Source organism: Gymnodraco acuticeps, unplaced genomic scaffold (genome assembly GCF_902827175.1).
Source record: "Gymnodraco acuticeps unplaced genomic scaffold, fGymAcu1.1, whole genome shotgun sequence".
Taxonomy (NCBI): domain Eukaryota; kingdom Metazoa; phylum Chordata; class Actinopteri; order Perciformes; family Bathydraconidae; genus Gymnodraco; species Gymnodraco acuticeps.
In genome coordinates this window covers 1168313-1188791 of record NW_022992177.1, presented here as the reverse complement: position 1 = coordinate 1188791, position 20479 = coordinate 1168313, and the positions used below count along the sequence as shown (strand labels likewise).

At 39.5% G+C, this 20479-nt stretch overlaps 2 protein-coding genes across 2 annotated transcripts; both read left to right on the top strand.

Annotated features, from left to right (window-relative positions):
- The first annotated feature begins 1350 nt into the window (after nt 1-1350).
- edc3 (enhancer of mRNA decapping 3 homolog (S. cerevisiae)) lies at nt 1351-6967 on the top strand. Its single transcript, XM_034205015.1, has 7 exons — nt 1351-1509; nt 1748-1913; nt 2533-2759; nt 2871-3209; nt 3310-3463; nt 3729-3946; nt 4267-6967. The coding sequence occupies exons 2-7, from the start codon at nt 1750-1752 to the stop codon at nt 4599-4601; spliced, it is 1437 nt and encodes a 478-aa protein (XP_034060906.1). The 5' UTR covers nt 1351-1509; nt 1748-1749; the 3' UTR covers nt 4602-6967.
- Nucleotides 6968-7106: 139 nt separating this feature from the next.
- Nucleotides 7107-19927, top strand: LOC117538832 (tyrosine-protein kinase CSK-like). Its single transcript, XM_034204746.1, has 13 exons — nt 7107-7588; nt 12968-13067; nt 13182-13295; nt 13393-13505; nt 15179-15398; nt 16671-16764; nt 16880-16945; nt 17348-17447; nt 17549-17639; nt 17724-17797; nt 18121-18316; nt 18428-18514; nt 18917-19927. Exons 2-13 carry the CDS (start codon nt 13053-13055, stop codon nt 19100-19102), a joined length of 1356 nt encoding a protein of 451 aa, XP_034060637.1. The 5' UTR covers nt 7107-7588; nt 12968-13052; the 3' UTR covers nt 19103-19927.
- The last annotated feature ends 552 nt before the right edge of the window (nt 19928-20479 follow it).

Genomic DNA, 20479 nt, shown 5'->3' with positions numbered 1-20479 from the left:
TTTCTTAAAACAACTACTCTCTGGTCAACCTGCTATACCAGATACACATATTTGGGTCTTACTTGAGCTGTAAAACGAGATTTGGTGTCCCACATGTCAAGGTCACTGAGAGAAAATGGACTTGAGCTTCTGTACGACGGTCTGAACATTTTGGAGAGTCTTCCTCGATCCAAGTCATGTCTTCTCTTTTTAGCCTACGGCTGAGGCTGCAGTCTTCCTCTCCCCACGTATGACAGGGTTAGATTTTCGCACAAAGGTGGCAGCTTGAGGTGTGTGGCTATTCTTGGACCATGTGTCTAGATATTTCCATTGCTTGCGTGATGGTCAACAACTAGTTTTAACACTGCATGATTATTACAGGGTTTTTGTGATTCACATAATTATTTTGTCTCATTTTACATTTGTTTAATCACATATTTTTCTATTTTAAAGACAATTATGTCTGTATAAAAATGTGATAAACAATACATCTTTTGATCTAATACCTGGAGTACACAATTGCTTCCTCTTACAGTACCTTGCTGCAGAAACCCCCTCCTCGCCACTGACAATGCTCACTTGCTTTGCTTGTAAAGCATCACACAGCTTTGATTGCGAGCTTTTCAGTGTACAGTCTTTGAACTGAGTATCCATGGTAACTTATGTACACAGGACGCAGTGAGATGGGTGTGTCATGTGCTAACACTTCTGGGATAGATATGATCTCACTGCTGCTGAGTGGCTGTTTGTTGACATGAGTCGTTAGGAACATCTCCCCAACACTGACAATAATGCACATAGCTAACCTCTGATTAATGATGTACGACAGTGAATGTGTAATGATTGATGATGGGTGCCTTAAGGGACACACACAAATAATGATTTATAATTATGCTGTTAGAGGGTTTTTTGACTTCAGTTTCAGTAACTAATGCAAGTTATATAAAAAGTGCCTATTGTAGTTATTTTCTATTCCCCCTTATTGCCGTATCTATATGGTTTATTGTTCAATTACATGTGTTGTTATTAAATACAATATAGTAGTAGAGGATATCATTTTACCGCCAGGGATGATGAATGTCAGATAGTAACATGGCTTTACCAAGTATGCTGATACTCTCCAGCTCAGTGTGAAATATTGCATGCAACTAATTAAATAGTGGTTTCTTTGCATAGTCCAGTCCAGCTCTATGCTTCAAAAATATTGCACATCCCAATTAATTATGGTCATTAGCGCTACATGTGACTCAGACTTTCAAACAAAACAAAAACACAAGCTTAAAAGGGAAAATCAGCAGCATGTCAGATTGTGCGTAAAAATGTCAGGGTTAAACTCTTATTTCGAAAAACGCCTTATACCGGAAGCAGGATGTTGTCATTCAGCAGCTAGCACCAGCAGCATCTTTTGACCATTCAATGAGCTAAGACCTAACAGTTTAAAGGAGCTACAATTGTCCTTACAGCTCCTAACTTTACACTGTATTCATTGGTTTTCTTGAAAAGGCTGTGTTTCGTATCGATTTCAAAAAGGTACAAAACTTAAACAACACGTGTTTAACCAAATATGGTGTTTGCGTCTTTAAATTAACGCTAGAAAACAGGCCGAAGCTAACGCTACTCATTTAGCATAACTTCGCTAACCTCATGTAATCCGTGTTTGTAATGTCCTGCATTCAGAAAGTTACTGAATCATTTAAAATCATGTTTGAAGTTATTACAAATATTATCCGACAACTAGCTAAATATTCTGTTCTTTATCCTTGTGCAGTCATGGCAGCCGATTGGTTGGGTAGTTTGGTGTCAATTAACTGTGGTCCAACGCTGGGAGTGTATCAAGGAGAGGTGGTGTCTGTGGACCAGTCCAGCCAAACCATCTCCTTAAGACAACCTTTCCACAATGGAGTCAAGTGCCCTGTTCCCGAGGTCACTTTCAGGTAAAGCTGTACTTTATTTCAATTCTTGGCTCTTCTTCCTTGGTTGCACCCAAAATACAACACATTAACAACAAAACAAAAGGAGATACGATACGAGAAAGTAAAGTAAGCACCACAAATATAATCAGCCACCAGTATCATATGTAGCCTTAAATAATTGCTGTTATTATTTTCTTTATAAAATTGATCATACTGGTAATCTAGGATCGATGTAGTTTATCATAACAGTTTATTTGAAGCATTGGTTTTAGGTAAAGATAATGTAAAGTGTCACATGAAGGTATGACTGGTGTGTCATCATTGTGTCTGTCTGATATGTAGGTTAAGCACACATTGCTCTTATCTACTGTATGTACCAATCACAATTGGTATAAAACGCTGTTGCTCATTGGGTAACAAGGTGAACAGCTCTGTTTTGAGTGAACTGGATCTTATGAAGATTGAAAGCATCTTTTGAAGCACTAAACCAGATTGCTAGACAGTTATCGAGGTGGAATGAAAATGACATTACTATTATAATTGTAATCTCTTTTATAAAGTTAGTGGTCTTCCAATGACAAAAATGCCTGCCGCTGTTTCTTTCTGTCACTAAATATAAAATTGTCCCTTTCGTCTGCAGCGCCATTGACATAAAGGAGCTCAAGATTTTAGATATCACAATTGGCAATGCTAGAAACAGCTCTTCTGCATCTACAAAAGTAAGCAGTGCTCCAGTCGCAGTCCCAAAGGGCGACCCCAGGTCTGCGGCCAATCTCAACTCTCCTCAGCACTGCTCCAAAAGCCAAGGAGAACGTCACGTGGACATACCTGGCCAGCCAAAAGGATTTCGTCGAAGACACAACTCCTGTAAGTCCCGGAACTTAAACGTTTGAGCTTTCATTTGACGAACACACACACACCGTTGCAGTCCTATTGTTGATTGTTGCTCTGTTGAGATGATTGTAATTTTCCCATCAGGGTCATCTAGCAGTAAAGGGGCAAACCAAGCAACACCGAAAAAGAATGGTGTGAAGAACGGCCAGATGAAGCCCAGAGACGACGAGTGTTTTGGGGAGGCCACCGACGACGGGGTGGATACTGATTTTGATTTTGAAGGAAACTTGGCTCTTTTTGACAAAGCAGCAGTTTTCTCAGAAATCGACATTTCGGAGCGCCGTAACGGTGCAAGATCACGTGGGACGCCTCTAGACCAAACGCCCACACGGTACCGCCATGATGAAAACATCCTGGAGGCCAAACCTGTTGTGTACAGACAGATTACTGTGCCGCAGCCTGGGGCCAAAGAGTACTGCACTGGTAAGTTGTTTCTCATTGTAAAGAAATAAAGGTAAATATCTAAAGTAGACTGTTATATATATTTTTTTTACCTTTTAAATATTTCTTTCCACCAATACAGACTCTGGGCTTGTTGTACCCAGTATATCCTACGAACTACATCAGCGTCTGTTGTCAATCGCTGAGCGCCACGGTCTCTCACTGGAGCGAAGACTTGAGATGACCGGAGTGTGTGCGACTCAGATGGCGCTCACGTTGCTGGGTGGACCCAACAGGTGAGCATGTACTGATGGCTTGTTAGTGCAGATGAGAACAGCTTGAGGTAAAAAATTATAGTTAGGTCTTACTATTTTTGTTTCGCCTTCTGAGCTAGTATCCTGCAAAAAGAAATCTGCCAAGAATAACATATCAAACCAGTATAGTGTTCAAGTTCCATAGAAATGAATTGGTAACGCCAAACATAAGTTTACTTCTATGCAGTGCTTGGAGAGTGCGAACTTCAGGAAATTCAACTTAGTCTCTTTTCCTTGTTTCCTCTAGATTCACTCCGAAGAACTTACACCAGCGTCCCACAGTGGCTCTGCTGTGTGGCCCTCATGTTCAGGGAGCCCAGGGCATCAGCTGTGGTCGTCACCTGGCCAATCATGAAGTGGAGGTCGTCATGTATCTGCCCAATTTTGTCAAGATGCTCGACTGCGTCACCAGCGAGGTCACCCTCTTCAACAAGACCAGTGGCAAACAGGTGTCAAGTATCAAAGGTATGCATTCTTTTCTACTTTTGGTTAGATTTTTTCATCTCAGCCTAACTGGGGAGATTTTTGGCTGTGTGCATATTGAATATATTCATAATGTCTATTTGTGCTCTTATACGACTGTATGGTTAACGATTTCTCGTGCTGTCAAGATGCATATTTTGTTTTATGTTAACTGTATGAAGCCTGGAGGGACAATTAAGTGACATACAAGTCCTCATTGTTTGGGAAAGGAGAGGGAGACCAACTTGGTAGAGATCTGCACTCTGACTACATTTTGCATTCTAAGTGGTCAGATATTCAAATGTTGCTCTTTGATTTTTCAGACCTCCCAGACACGCCGGTGGACTTAATCATAAACTGCCTTGACTGCCACGAGAACACATTCCTGATGGACCAGCCTTGGTACCGGGCAGCTGCAGACTGGGCGAACCAGAACCGAGCGCCCGTGCTCAGCTTAGACCCTCCTGGTAGTGGACAGGGTCAGGCGGTGGAGGCCAAGTGGTCCCTCTCTCTCTGTCTCCCCTTCTCCCTTGCCGAGGGGGCCGGCAGAGTTTACCTGTGTGACATAGGTATTCCTCGACAGGTGTTCAAGGAAGTGGGAATCAAGTACATTTGTCCCTTTGGCTGCAAATTCGTCATCCCTTTGCACTCTGCGTAATGGGACTAATAGTCAACATGAGTCCCTCACCCTCCATGACCATTGGGGTTTTGGCGCCTTATGTTCCAGAGTTCATCCATTACATTACTAACTCATCGACTTGAGAAAGGGACCACTGTTTGGTCAATTAGGACTAAGTCCATGTGGGTGGGATAGGAAAGAGCTTTATTGAAAAAGTAAATGTGTTGACCATCAGAGGCTTCAGCCATAATGTAGATACTATTGTATTTACATGATACGTTCAGATTGACAATCTCTGACTTAAAAAGAAAATATTTCTGGATGTCACTGCAATCTAAACTCATTCTTGAGCCTATCTGGTGAATAAACACCATTCAAACATATATTTTGTTTAAATGTGATGATATTACCACAGAAAACCAACAGATTGGTGTCACCATTGCTAATGGCCTTACAGCCTGCCATACTCTGCAGAACTTTATTACTCTTACTTCCCATTTAAGCAAATGTGGAAAATTGTCATTTATGCGAGTAGTTTTCTATTTTCTTAACCAGTGTTGAATGGAGCAGCTGATGGAGAGAATCCAGATATCAGCAGTTTTGTTTGTTAAAGCTAAAGAAGGCCTTCATATGGGCTCTGATAAGATGCAATTTAAAACCTCTTATAGGCAAAAAGATTTGCTTACAGAAATGTGTTACTGAAGTCATGATGTTCCACTAGCTTCTGTGCAATCTCCTCTCAGTCAAGCCAATGTGTCATCCACTATAGTAGTTATGAGAAATATCAACCTTACATTGAACAGGGATTAGTTGTTTAGCATAAAATAAGTACAAGCTGGGAACCTTTGTCATTGTGTCTTGGTTTTCATTTCTATCAGTTCGCTTTGGCTCTCTATTGTATGTTAAAGGACCACAGCAGAGTGTTTACACGTTTTAGTTCCTTAACTACCAATCATTTATGTAATCTGATCTTTTTTAAATGCAGAACACAGATTACAGATCTTTGGGAATTCATCAGAGCGATCATAAAGTCTGTGGTAGTTAAATTGTTTTGTCGTAATGTAGTTGATTTAAAAAAAAAAAGTCTCCATGCATTCTAGACATAGTCTGTTATGGACTAAAATGTCAAGAATGTCCAAGTAGATTTTCATGTTTTATGAAAGCCAATGGATGCCTGGTAGACAAAATGGTCTTAAGTTTCGACCTCCAGGCAGGTGAGAATGTCGACAGGTGTTTTCGGTTGACAAGTTGTGTTTTAAAACGTAAAAAGGCTCTTTATATTTCAGATATGAATGCATTTCCAGGTGAATCATCTGTTATGAGAAATGTAACCGTTTCTTTTTTATATTCCCTCTCCTGGTATTGTGAAGTATGGCTGTTGTGTGTACTCCACCATTAGTGGTATTTACCATGAGAGCTGCTTGTTTTGTGCTGCTTTACGAGGCCTTGACAGAGGGGGTTGTAGGCATTTCTACTGCCAAAAAATGTGACAATGAAAGTCAAACCCTTAGCTTGTTCTTTTAAAAAATCACATTCTTTTTAAATGTGTCCAGAGACAAAGACTGTTGTATTAGGTAATGGACATGGACATTGTATACAACATGTCCCTAAATTGTGTATCATTGCGGTCAGTTTAGTCTATACAAAGCTGCACTAAAGCAGTTAAAGAAATGATAAAGGAAGTCATCTGGGAAAAGGTTTACAGTGGTTTTGTATCCACACAATAACATCTCAGGAGGATTAAAAATACTTCCATTATATGTTTGTTTTTTCTCTGTGCACATTATCCTGCACAGGGTTCATACACTGATTCTGTGAAAATGACTTCTCATGCACAAAGGGTTTGTCCTTTCTCCAACATTCCTCCGGCCTGATGTGTTATGTCACATCTGTTGAGACAAGTCTAGCTGGGAAGCATCAGCCAGCGCTACTGATTGTGAAGAGCTGTTTCCTCTTTGGCCGCCAGGGGGCCATTACACCACACTTTTGGTGTCTCTTCCTTATTCCTTTGTAATGGCAGCTTAATATATCTTTCCCCCGAAAATATGGGTATTTCTCTACGAAATGTGAACAGTCAGAAACCATGTGGTGATCTGGCTTTGGCAGGAAAGCATTTTCAAAGTGTATTTGTTTAAATGCAGGCTCTGCTTCTTGATATGCATTACATTAGTTTACATGTTTCACATTCTCACATCTGCGCTGGGTGTTTAGTACATGCAAGGTTAGTTTGCAGTTCAGGAATAAAATTCGTTTTTGTACAGCCAGTGGGAGGTTTTGTCTAGACAGTACAACAGTTTCATTTTTGGTGCGAAGTTCAGTATCAAGGTTCAAGTGCAAAAGTACTGTGCAGTCCTCTTGTGTCATGTCTGCAGATTGAAACAATAAAAACTTTCAACGTTGCTTTATATGTGAGTACATTGTGTCCACATTAATGATCTAACACCTTCACCAAATCGCCTGAAATGAATTTAATGATACATTTTTAGCCGTACTAGTTTCTCACTAACGCGCATGTGCACTGCAAAAACAAGGTGGGGCAAAGAAAACTTGAATGTGTGTGACGGGGAAAAGGAGTGGGACAGGCTGAAGTACACTCAAATTAATCAGAAAGCAGTCGTTTAATGGCTGCAATATTTAACAAGTTGGGTTATCGCGTTTTCTCCTCACTCATTTGGACTTTTCCCACAAAATCACCGTCGAGACTGCAGTGAGAAGTTCGTAGCAAAGTTGTTTTTTCTTCATATAAAGGGGCTTTTTCAGGTGATGTTGACAGGAGGCGCACCAACTAAAGTCTCGGCTGGTTTTATCGAGATACTTTTGGACTGCTGAAGGTTTCGTGTCACCTGAGGCAGATTTCACTTCCTCATCGGGGCTTTGGTTTGTTTTTTCGCCTCGATATCAACTGTCGGTATTTGTTTGGGGTGAATGGGAATTTGTGTGCTGTCGCTCAGATGAGAAGGCTCTTCGGACAGTAAACAAGTCACCTGTTATTACCCGAAACGTCTCGGTTTTTGCCTGAAAAAAAGGTAAGAGTTCTATTTTGAAATTGAGCCTTTGCTTGCAGATAAAGTGACGTTGCTGTGTTGTGGTTGAAGTAGGCTACATAACAACCCTGAAGTTAATTTGACTTCCTTGTACATACAGGACAGTACAGGATAACAAAATGTGTCATATCCTGCCAATGTGGGGTGCAGCAGTTGCATCACGCAGCTCTAACTCTGTTCCAACATGGTAGATAATAGTATTGATAATAGGCAATGTATCCTGCTGACTCAAAACTGTCACATAGCCTGCCATCTTTGAACGTTTCTTTGTGTCTTATATTGTAAAACATAATGCACAAGTAGAGGGTTAATAATGTCTTTCAGTTTGCTATTGCTTTTTGTCACTTATCTCTCATTCTAATGAAACAATTGACCAACCAGAACCAGCATTTGTGAGAGTGAGGAGCCATTGGGTCTGTTTCAGGGTGATGCCCCTTTTGCAAGTTTCTGAAAAAGACTGAAGCTAGTCTGATGATATGGCAGTAGATGGAGGGTGACACATCTGAAAGAAGCATGAAGCTTGTGAAACAGGCTCTTGAAACCACAGCAAAGCATACTCTGTGTTGCATGCACGGCTGCATCAGCAGAGCATGTTGAGCACAGCTCTCAGCCAGGAAGTGTCCGTCTGCTGCTCAGGCATTCAAGCGTTGCCTTACATGGTGTTTTTGACGTGTAGACTAGTTTAAATCACCAATTACCCACACATGTCTGAACTTTGGATAGAAGTAAAATGCAAAGTTTGTTGTAATGCCTGGGTGCCAACTTGAGGGGGGGTTTCCCCTGCCACTCTGACGACCGTCTTGCTTTTCAATGTGACGTTTTGTATTTTATTATGATAAGCAAGGTGCTATTTTACATGTATACCCTGTCAATGGCTTGTATGCCTTATATCAGCCTCAGAGGCAATACTGACAGTCATTAAAGTGACACAATGAAGGCTTGTGCAGCAGGGCCTGCCACTGGACTCGAACTTCCTGTCTTACTTCCTGTAGACAGTTGATACAGTGAGCTCCACAGTCCAGCTGCTGTCCTGGAGGCAGAGGTGATTTCCTCCTCTGAGCTTTCTGAAAAACATCTGCAGGCTCTCAGACTCGCATGGCTGAACATTGGCAGGAACTCTTTCTGTTTCGGTACCATTGTCTCCTTCTCGGTGCACTTGGCCCTGCCACCCTGCTGCTGTAATGGTGATGATAACAGGGCAGCAGCATCAAAGCAGTCAAAAGAGCCTCCTGAGGCAGGAGGGTCAGGATCATACATGTATGAGGGGCAGATTACCCAGGACCCCCTGCTGCACATAGAGATGCAGGAGCACACAGTCAATAACACAGACATACTGCTCATTTTAAAAGTATTGCTTCAAATCACACTTAAAGCACAGAGGTTTTATCAACAAAATACACCAAGAGTACTCCTTACATCATTAAATGGCCGCTGTGTCTGATTGATTGCATACTATATTATTAGATTGTTAATATTGGTGTATCGATATGTAAGCAGTATTTTACTTTTGTAGCTGATCAAGTCGTTTTACATGTCAGGTGTAACTGAGTAACTCTAGCTGTCAGAGAAATGCTGTGGAGTGAAAGGTAGAATATTTCCTTCTGAAAGGTATAGTGGAGCTTAAGTACCCTCAAATAGAAATATTAAAGTGAAGTGCACGTCCCTCAAAAATCTACTTACAGTGATGGAGTAAATGTACTTTGAAGAAACATTTAAAAGACCAGTGAATAATGTTGTTTTTCAGTGACAAATGTCCGCATAGACGTCACTGTATCACAGCAGTTTTTCTACACCTTACATGATCAGCATTTTCACGTCTGCAGATAGTCGAGGGAGTGGCAGATTTAAACAAGACCAAAGAAGATATTTCTACATTCCTGTCCTGTCTTGCTTGGTGCAGTCAGGCTAACTCTCATCTGTAAAGTTCAGACTGCGACTGGCTTGCAAAAGACAAGAGCCAAATGTTGATCAACCAGTTTGGTTTGAACAATTAGATTGTTATGGATGTCAAGAATATTCTAAATGGGACTATTGTATCTACAGTAGCTCTCTATCTACAGGTATGGCACCTTTATTTGAGTTACTTGTTACATTTAGAGTGTTTTGTGCTCTCTGGGCTTCTTTCTGACTCATTTCATGTTAAGTCTGCTACTGGGTTTGCTGGTTTCCTGTTGTTCTCAGTAGCTTATGCCATGAGTCGTTTCTTCTGTAACAGACAATTTCCACAGTCTGATATAAAACATATCATTGTATTTATGTGTGCCTGTTTGAAATAATTTACTTCATAATACCAGAGCAGCTGACACTTGAACTCGCTGCATAAAATATGAAGGGCAACTGATAAATACTGAACTGAATCTTTACTGAACCTAAAGCCAGTTACTGGGCTGACTGATTTATGATGATACACTTCTCAATGAGACAGAGGTCAGTAGAAGCTCAGGGGTCAGTAGAAACTCACAATGATTGCCTTGTCCCCTTACTGAATCGAACAAGCTGTGGTTCCATGTGGAGCTCTCTGGAAATGGCAATGTGACACCATGACAGACCGAGTTCTGTCCCTTTCAGTCAGCCGCTGCTGGCCTGCTGTTGCGATGTGTGCACTCTCCCAAAAGAGAGGAATTAAAGAAATGCTTGGCCCCACTCATCTATTCCTCAGTCGGTGAAATCATGTTGCTTCTTCAATGAAGACAGACAGATTCTGTTGCAATCAACAAATTCTGTTTTAGAGCATAGTGAGCATTTGTACTCTACGTAGATTTTATTAAGATTGTATTTGTAACCACACTAGTAGCATTGCTCTTGGGATGGCATTGTTGGTCAGTCCTCTTTGGTCAAGGCTGTAATATCTCAACAACTATTAGATGGATTGGCTTAAAATGTAATGTAATGTAATGCCTTGAGAACTGCTGGAGGGATCACAATGACATTTAGTCCAAACACGAATAGTTTTTGTTCCACTTTCGTGATCCGCTGCCTTTTTTTTGGTGCTATTTAAAACATGTGTTCCAATCTTTCATTTTCACGTAAAACAGACAGCCCTATTAAAAAACATTCACTAAAACAACACAAATTGTATTAATAAAATATACTTCAATCTATAAAAGTAAGACTATGCAGCTAAAATTAGTTCCTTATGCGTAGACTTTTAAACCGTTAATAGGGGTCACCTGGAGGGATTTGAGTTAGGATTCTTTACAATGAGAATAATGCTCTACTAACATAGTTTCAGACTTATAGTTTGTGTGTTTCCTGTTAGAACATTCCCCCAGAGTAAAATGTCAAAGTGTCACATAGAAAAGATGCGTTTGGGACGAGCAGATGCAAAGTGGGGGTGTCCTTGCTTGGTTGCTGGGTGTGGGAAATATGTCCAGATAGACAGCTGCGGGTCTCCACGGGGGACAACATCCGCGTCATCCTCATCATACTGGGTGATGACAGTCCTCTCTGGGACACATGAACGTTTTAAGTCTCACATTTAGTGTCTTTGAAGAGGCTTTATTTAAATGTATGACATAGAAGAAATGCCAGTTTATGTATTCAATGTAAGGAATATGCTTTTAAAAGGAAGAGCTTAAAGAGAACCCCACCCAAATACTGGTGTTTTCTAAATCTGGGCTCTCTCACAGGAAGTTCATTGCACAGTAATGGAGACGTCGGAGGATGTGACCTCATGTAAAGTGACAGATCTATCAGCCAGGATTTTCCCTTAGCACTGACCATTAATCCCCCCCACTTCTCCATGGGAACTGATACAGGAAGAGAGGAAGTGGTGTTTCTCGGGGAAGGATTGAGAGAGGGGATGTTAAGCATGACTTAATCCAGAGGTCATCATTTGGTTATGCCGGCTCTGATGTGTTGTGCATGTATCATGGAAACACGGCCCCTGGGTGACTCAGGTCTAAGGTTAGAGTTGCAGTGGCTGCTTTATTGACGCAAAGAAACACTGGGCTGGATGAGTCCCTCTGGCCTGGTTAGATCTCACCACAAGTTTGCATTCCTGCGCTGAAGAGAGCTATCTTAACTCCTTCAACGGCCAGTCATTGGTGCTTAGCTGGAGAGTGGAGTGTCCATTTTTGGTCAAAATGAACCGAGCACCATATGGAGTGCATACTACATAATAAATTAAGTTTACCGCCTTTTCTTAATAGGCTAGAATATTTTCAGAAATCTTCTTTAGAGCATATTTCTAAGTTCGCTGAAGCCTTGTCTTTAGGTACAAACTGTACTGTTATTCTGCATCATGGAAACATTCTGCCCCAGTTGTGAAAGTGTGATTTCAAAAAAAGAAGACTTGTAAGTTCTGCTTTCTGAACCAGTGAGTTATTTTTACTCACACGGTCTGATCTGACGCTATTCTAGTGCATTATGATAATAGCTGAATTGTTGACTATTGAACAAATTATACATGACATTACACCGCGTTCATGCCACTCAAGGTCACCTTACATCACACCTGTACCTGTAGCCAGAGGTGTGAGAAGTACTCAGATCTCGTACCTGAGTAAAAGTAGAAGTACCAGAGTTTTGGAATACTCTGTTAGAAGTAAAAGTCCTTCATTAAAAATGTTACTCAAGTAAAAGTAGAAAAGTATTCGCATCAAAATATACTTAAAGTACTTATTATCCAAATTGGTCCATTTCAGAATAATGTATTATATATATATATATATATATGTATATGCATTTAATTATTGATGCATTAAAGTGTTATCAAAGCTGGTAAAGGTGCAGCTAGTTTTAATGACTTAGTATGCTCCATGGTAGCTTTTTAATTTACTCCAGGTGTAACTAAAGTCTTATTTAAGTGTTGATTATATTTCACATCATTAATCCAAATATAAGTAACTAAAGCTATAAAATAAATGTAGTGAAGTAACAGTACACACGATTTACCTCTGAATTGTAGTGGAGGAGAAGTACAAAGTAGCATAACATGGAAATACTTGTCCTAAAATTGTACCAAATTACAGTACTTGAGTAAATGTACTTAGTTACTTCCCACCTCTGCCTGTTCGAACACAAAACGTACAATTAGCAAAAGAAGCACCAGTACGTGACCATCAATGAAATCCTCATAAGATATACAATGGGCAACTGAAAATAACTCAGATTCAAGATCGGTGTAAAATAAGACATATGCTGTTAAAGTAAGTAAGATGGGTTCAAATTATGGTTTTGAAGAGCGTTTTTAAATGTTGTAATGGGTTCCAGTTTACGATGTGAGGGGAAAGTGTATTTCTCATACTATTAATATGCACTTACACACCAAGAAACCATACATGAATTGTCTTGCTGATACTTTGTGTGTAGATATAGTAAGGCAGGGGCATACTGACTTAATTCTGTTTCTTTTTTTAGGTACTGCATGTTTGTGTGTGTTACCAGCTCTAATGTTAGCAGCTAGAAAACATCATCACCTGTGAGAGGATTGAACCGCCTCACCATGACGGAGGTGCAGGTAAGACAGGCCTCCCTGCGTGCAAGTCAAAACGTAGATACACAACAAGATATGTCTGATGAGAAATGTGTGTGACATTTGTTTAATAATTAGTGATGTGCCCATTTCCCGTAGACTCCATGGCCGCAGGGCACAGAGTGTGTGGCCAGGTACAATTTCAAAGGCACATCAGAACAGGACCTGCCCTTCAACAAAGGAGACGTGTTGAGTATTATTATCGTCACCAAGGTAAAGTTACAGTGCCTATAACTTGTAGTTTTTTAACATGCAATATTTAATCCACACCACTATTTTAATTATTAATTTCTGACATTTTGTTTTTCAGGATCCAAACTGGTACAAAGCTAAAAATGTTGCCGGTCGCGAGGGAACGATTCCTGCAAACTATGTTACGAAAAGAGAAGGTGTGAAATCTGGAGGGAAGCTGAGTTTGATGCCGTGAGTACACAGTTTATCATGTTTGACTTCTGATGCCCAATATTATCTTTCACTCTGAATAGCAAACATGATTAGACTTATGTGTGTTCTCTATATAGAAAGACACAGGTAAACTTAGCTAAAGTACTTTTAAATGGTTTGTGGGTCAAACTAGAGGCCAGTTTTATTAGTTCCGAAAAAACTAAAGGATCTTATAGTTCGAGGGTGGACTATAGGGTACATTTTCTTAGTTTTACTAAAACTATTGTGAGCTTTATAGTAGGATACAAGGTACGATTATTTTATAGTGGGTTACTAGGTACGACTGGGTATTTTCTTAGTTTAGGGGAAAACTTTGACAGTCTTTTAATGTTTCTTTTATTATCTTTTCTTTTTAATGACTGTTTTTAAATGCCTTTGTCTGAATGTCTCTCATTTTTCTAAAGCACCTTGAATTGCCTTGAATTGAATTGAAATTGAAAGGTGCTATATAAATAAACTTGCCTTGCCTTGCCTATATTTCAAAAGTTGCCACCACACTAGCTCTGGTTTGCTTCTGCAGCGATGGCTAAAATAGCTTGACGTTGCCCTCGCTCTGTGGCTGTGTGGTTGCTGTAGGCAGATGAGCTATTTGTCGTGGCAGTGGCGCTGCAGTTATGTGAATGGCGACCACAGATGGGTCGGGCTGTTGTGTAATTGCAGTGCACTTGTGTCTGTTTCCAGCTCAGCCCTGCGTAGCTTCCTGTTGTTTCTCGTCTATTTCAGACTGAAGTTATCTAAAAAATCTCTCTGTTTGTCCACATGATTGGATTCCATGTGCATGCATGCAAGCATGTGAATGAATAAGAGTTTTTTTTTAGAGCTCTTAATCACAAAATAATGTCTTAATAAGGGCAAACCAAGCTACAAAACAACAACCCTTGCCTTAAACACACCCACAGAAAGGTACTTTAAAACATAACATGGCAAAATACAGCCATTAAAAAGGAATAACTGCTACCCTAAACTTTATCTAATTAAAACCTCACTTTAAAGATGTATAATGTCCTACAGAACCGTGTTTCTGAGCATCCATTCTGCTTGTACAGCAGCACCTTTTTACTGTTGCAGTATCAAAGGACTCCAGCTGATGTTATCATAGGAAATGCTACTCTTACTGAATTATTGTAAATATAACCTGACATGAATGGTAAAAGGGGATGTCGATCTTTTGAGTGAAAGCAGTATCATTTTTATGTGAATATAAAAATAAGAACTCCCTAACTAAAGGGAAAATCCCTGTTGTCATACCTCAGAGGGAAGCTGCTTCTGTTTCTGTCAGAAGAGAGGCTTTTCCTCACTTTCCAATAAGGTTTTCTGTGTGATAGTGGAATGTAAATTTTTCATGGAGGCATGCAAATGGATTTACTGTACATACTGTGGCTCTGTATATGCAAATGAGTGTAATCTATACCTTTTATCTCCAGAACAGTATTGTTTTTTTTTTGGTTTGGCCTGCACCTGTAATATGTTTTAAAATGACTGATGCAAACAGTAGGAAGTTGGCTGAAACAATTAAAATAGATTTCAATCATTTCGTTTCTAGAATGCATACATTATCCTCATTTTAAAGATTGTTGTGATTAGATTAGTTTTGGTCACATTGTTGTAGTGGCCACTATTCATTTGTTGCTTCTCTGTTTCTTGTCTCCCAGATGGTTTCATGGGAAGATAACTCGGGAACAGGCAGAGCAGTTGCTCGTCCCTCATGAAACCGGCCTGTTCTTGGTGCGAGAGAGCACCAACTTCCCCGGCGACTATACCCTGTGTGTGAGCTGCGAAAGCAAGGTGGAGCACTATCGCATCGTCTACTCCAACGGCAAGCTCACCATCGATGACGAGGGGTACTTTGAAAACCTCATGCAGCTGGTTGAGGTAAGACATTAGATCTCTGTTTAGTTTTTTTAAATAAAACGGGATGTTTCGAGTGCTCGCCCTGGTGCTATATAGAGCTCTGTCTACTGTATGTTTGTTGTGTTTTCCTGTTCTGAGCCCCCACGTCTCTGTGCTACCTCATAGACCACATACAGTTCCTGGAACAAATAATGAACAGGAAGTGTCAAAGAGGAAGAGTGAACAAGCTGGGGTGCAAAGTTCTAACCTCAAAAAGACGCGGAGCCTTTTACTCTCAAAATGAGTCCCTTTCCTGTTTAACATGCTTATTTTTAACTGAAGCCTTCTAAATTGTCATGAGTATTTTTAGTCCGCCCTATTTAAGGGGAAACCTTTTTCCGTTGTCCATTATATATTTAGCTAATTTGACTTTACAGCCCTCTATTGGTCATTCTGAAGCACTGCTGAGTTTAAATGCCTAAGAACTTTAATGCTGGTTGATGCTCTGTTATCGAAAGGTGGTACAGTTATATGCCTATATAAGAATCAAAACCGCAGATACAATATTATGAATCAAGAACAAACAGTTAACATGATAAGATAAGATAAGATAGAGCTTTATTGTCTCCCTTAGGAGAAATTTGTCTTGGGCATCGAGATAATACACATAAAACATTCAGGTCAATCAGTCATAGATACAGAACAGAGATCACATATCACATGGCAAAGAAACAAACAAGAAACATACAGGTACAGCACTTTCCCTTTTGTATTCATACATAATCAAATTGCACTTTCCCTTTTGTATTCATACATAATCAAATATTGTACTTTCCCTTTTGTATTCATACATAATCAAATATTGTACTTTCCCTATTGCACCTATGCATAGTGTCCGTCAAATTGCATATATCCCTATTGTGTCCATACCTATTTACACATAATGCACTTCCCCTATTTAACCTTAAGGAATATTCAAACGGACAAAACACAGCTAAATCTATGAATTACAAAAAAATGTAAGTCATTTTTATTTAAAGTGAGACTTCATTATTCAAATTGGTATGGACCTCTTCCAGAAAACGCAGTACATTTACAATAATCCGTCAACATTTTCATTCTTTAAAGGCAAAAGGATTTTGTCCAGGTGGAGTATTACCTGATAAATAATTGAGCTAATGACCAAAGGTTGTTCTGTTTTCTAGAAACAATAAGGCTATATGCAATAAGCAACTTTTGGAGACCCCTTAAAGTGCTGTAATGCTAGTGTGTCCATTTTCCTTCATCATTTGTTTGTTTTTGCTCTGTATGTAGCACTACACCAAAGATGCTGATGGTCTGTGCACCAAACTAATAAAGCCAAAGCTGGAGGAAGGCACGGTGGCCGCTCAGGACGAGTTCTCCAGGGGTGAGTCTCCGTTTGTTGGTCAATTACAATTTATGCATCCACATTATTTACGAGAAGCATGTATGGGCCTGTTATGTTTCAGCTTCATGTTGTTTCCTCTTTAAACGGCCAACAGGTGGCTGGTCGATGAGCAGAAAAGACCTCAAGCTGCAGCAGGTTATTGGAAAAGGAGAATTTGGAGGCAAGTTGCTTCAAGTTTACTTTGAATAGTAGAAAAGTGACCTAATTGTATTGCTTACATATGGCAACGTTCTGATATGTATACTGAACATGTAGATAGGACTAAACTGATTTTACAAACACTAACAGTATACTATGAACAGGTATAGGTACAAATTCAGCATTAAATCTTGTGTATAGAATTTGTACAAAGGTTTTGATAAAAGTCGAGTAAAACCTTGGACATGCAAACTTTCTTATGTAAACTAAATATCAGGTAGAAAACCTTTAACAATGAAACACATTCCCTCTCATGATTTAAGAGAAGGCTTTTGTTTTTCATATTTGTTTGTTTTGTATCAAAGGGATGACACTTTAAAATGTGAGTTAACCATTGATTTTCTATTGTTTGTATTCACCTCAGATGTCATGGTGGGAGACTACAGAGGGACTAAAGTAGCTGTGAAGTGCATAAAGAACGATGTTACAGCACAGGCCTTTATTGAAGAGGCTTCTGTCATGACGTAAGAAAGATTAGATATTTTGCCACTCTGGTTTTAGAAACACAAATGCACAAGTAGCATGTAAACAAATAACATGTCTGTGTGCTCTTCTCCTCTCTCAGGCAACTACGGCATGATAACCTAGTGGGGCTGCTTGGAGTGATCGTCGAGGAGAACGGGAGTCTGTTTATAGTTACTGAGTACATGGCCAAAGTGAGTGGCAGACTGTCCGTCTGAAAATGTGTCAACCTCCAGTGACATTAAAAATATATAACATTTCTGTTTTGTTTTTTTCAGGGCTGTTTGGTTGACTACTTGCGTTCCAGAGGCCGGACAGTACTTGATGGAGAAGCTCTCCTTAATTTTGTTCTGTGCGTATGACTAACGCTTTATCTACAATTACACTATATTAAAGTCAGGGAAGCTTGTTTTTGATGGACAGGTTACTGGATTACATGAAACTAGCTTCATAATGTTGGAGATATAATTAGGGTAAATATATCGTAAGCGAGGCTCACTAGATTTAAACTAAACCATGTTGAACTGCAAGAACATTCTACTGTGTATACTTTAGGATTGCCCATGTTTGATTGGATCATCAGGAAATGTATACTGCATGTTTTTGATCCCACAATTGAATGTGGAAAGACAAAAGTTCTGAGGTTTTGAACTTTGTTTTCCTGTGCTTTCACAGAGACGTCTGTGAAGCCATGGCCTACCTGGAAAATAACAACTTTGTCCACCGAGATTTAGCAGCCCGCAACGTTCTTGTGTCAGAAGACAACATGGCCAAAGTCAGTGACTTTGGTCTGACCAAAGAGGCCTCCTCCACTCAGGACACTGCCAAGCTGCCGGTGAAGTGGACCGCCCCGGAGGCTCTCAGGGAAAAGGTATGCTGTTGTTTTCATGGACTGTTGTTGATGTCAAGTAGCGTGCTTTGCCTTGTGTAGCTCCCAAGATGTGAGATAAACTCTACATGTGTTTTTTTTCCTAATCAATAGAAATTCTCCACCAAATCGGATGTTTGGAGCTACGGCATTCTGCTTTGGGAGATTTACTCTTTCGGCCGAGTGCCTTACCCAAGAATTGTAAGTACCAATATATTTTCGGGAAGAGGCATAAAGAAAATATTAAGGAAAAATAAGGGTTTTGATTTAAGAGTGAAACTATCAGAAACAGCCTAGACTCTTTCCTTTTGCTGTAATACCTGAGAGTATCATACTAAAGTGTACAATTATGATGTGGTATTGCAACCTTTCTACATAATATAACACTACTTATAATGTATGTACCAAAAGTTCATTCATTAGATATAAAAGAGACAATAAACCACATTGCTCTTTAATGAAAATAAGAACAGTATATGCAGTGAATTTTAATGTGTTGACTGTATTTTAACGAGTTACATAGTTTGCCTCAAATCGTCCTTAAGCTGTAAGCTGTTTTCTGTCAACACTGTCTTTCTCACAACTACTTATTCCATCCTGTAGCCATTAAAAGACGTCGTGCCTCGAGTGGAGAAGGGATACAAAATGGACAGTCCAGATGGCTGTCCTGAAGTGGTGTATAACATCATGAAACAGTGCTGGAACCTGGACCCTGCTGCTCGGCCAAGCTTTCAGATGTTGAAGGAGTGGCTACAACATATCAGCCAAGGGAAAGGGAAAAAACCTTAAGACATCTGACAGAACGGATACAAAAAGTGACTTTCCTCTCCCTTCATTTTGACCACTTGGACCACAACATAGGAGGAAGAAATATTTTGCAGACAATGCTAGATTTGTCCGTGAACCGATATAACTGTCAACGTTTATGTTCCTTAGCAGCATCCATGTCTCAGGGTGTTCATATTGCAGTTACTCTTAATATCTGATTCGGTCGCTCTTTCTGCGCTAGGTTTTCAAGAGTGAATGATTAACTGTCATATCAACGAGTCTTTCTTTAATACACAGTGCCTTGACCTGTTTTGTGTATTTTATGACCTTTATGTTGATAACCTTGGTCATATTGGGGACTGCATTATTTTTTATGAACATTTACAGTGGACCGTGATATAATTTGACTAAATTGACTGAATCCATTGTATCGGTTTAAAGAGGAGAGACACGTCAAAAGTAGGAAGATGGTTTTGATACATCATTACACACTCTATTCTTTTTTTACAGTTTCATGGTACATCTTACTGCATGATCGTATAATTATTTTGTTAAGAGGACTAAGTTAAAAATAACTTTAATTATGCAGCTTTACATTTTTTTATTGTTGTCTATTTCAAATGCCCTATAAAAGGAAGCACAAGCATGGACAAATGTAAACTTGACTACTGATATAGAACACCATTCAGCTGATTCATGTAGAAACCATTCCCATGTACAGAATTGTCCATCCAACATCATGAAATGTTTCTATTTTTCTGATTCTTCAGATTGAACCAAATATTCTGGATTTTGTATGTAAAGAGAAAAAAGAATGTTAATAAATTACATATTGAAAAAGAAAAATTATTTTCCTTTTTTTCAAAGTCAAGTATTAGGTATTTAATATGGAATTATTCATTTACACTTTTAAACCAATCAAAATCAATCACAATCAAATACAAATGGTACCTAAACAATTTGGACATATTTATATGTTACTAAGTATTTCAATTTTTTGCTGCTTTCTACTTCCACCACTAACCTTTCCTCAACTTTTATAATATGTTTTGCATTTTTTAAAAACCTGGATAACAAGATAATAGCAGCCATTAGATTAATAAAGTACAGTATTAAAAAAAAGAGTACAAATATATGTACTTGTTTTATAATATTTAATATTATATCAAGACCAGGCTCAAAAACCCGAGGGGACCCAGCCTTCGCAGCTGCTGGCCCTAGGCTCTGGAAAAGTCTGCCCCTCCATGTGAGGTCGGCCCAGACCCTAGGGGTTTTTAAATCCTCACTGAAGACTCACGTCTTCTCTCAGGCCTTCTAGTCAGAGTATGACTCCTGACATTTCCCTGTGTTTTGTTTTTATATTTGCTGTTGTAAATTGTTGTCTTTTGTTGTTAAGTG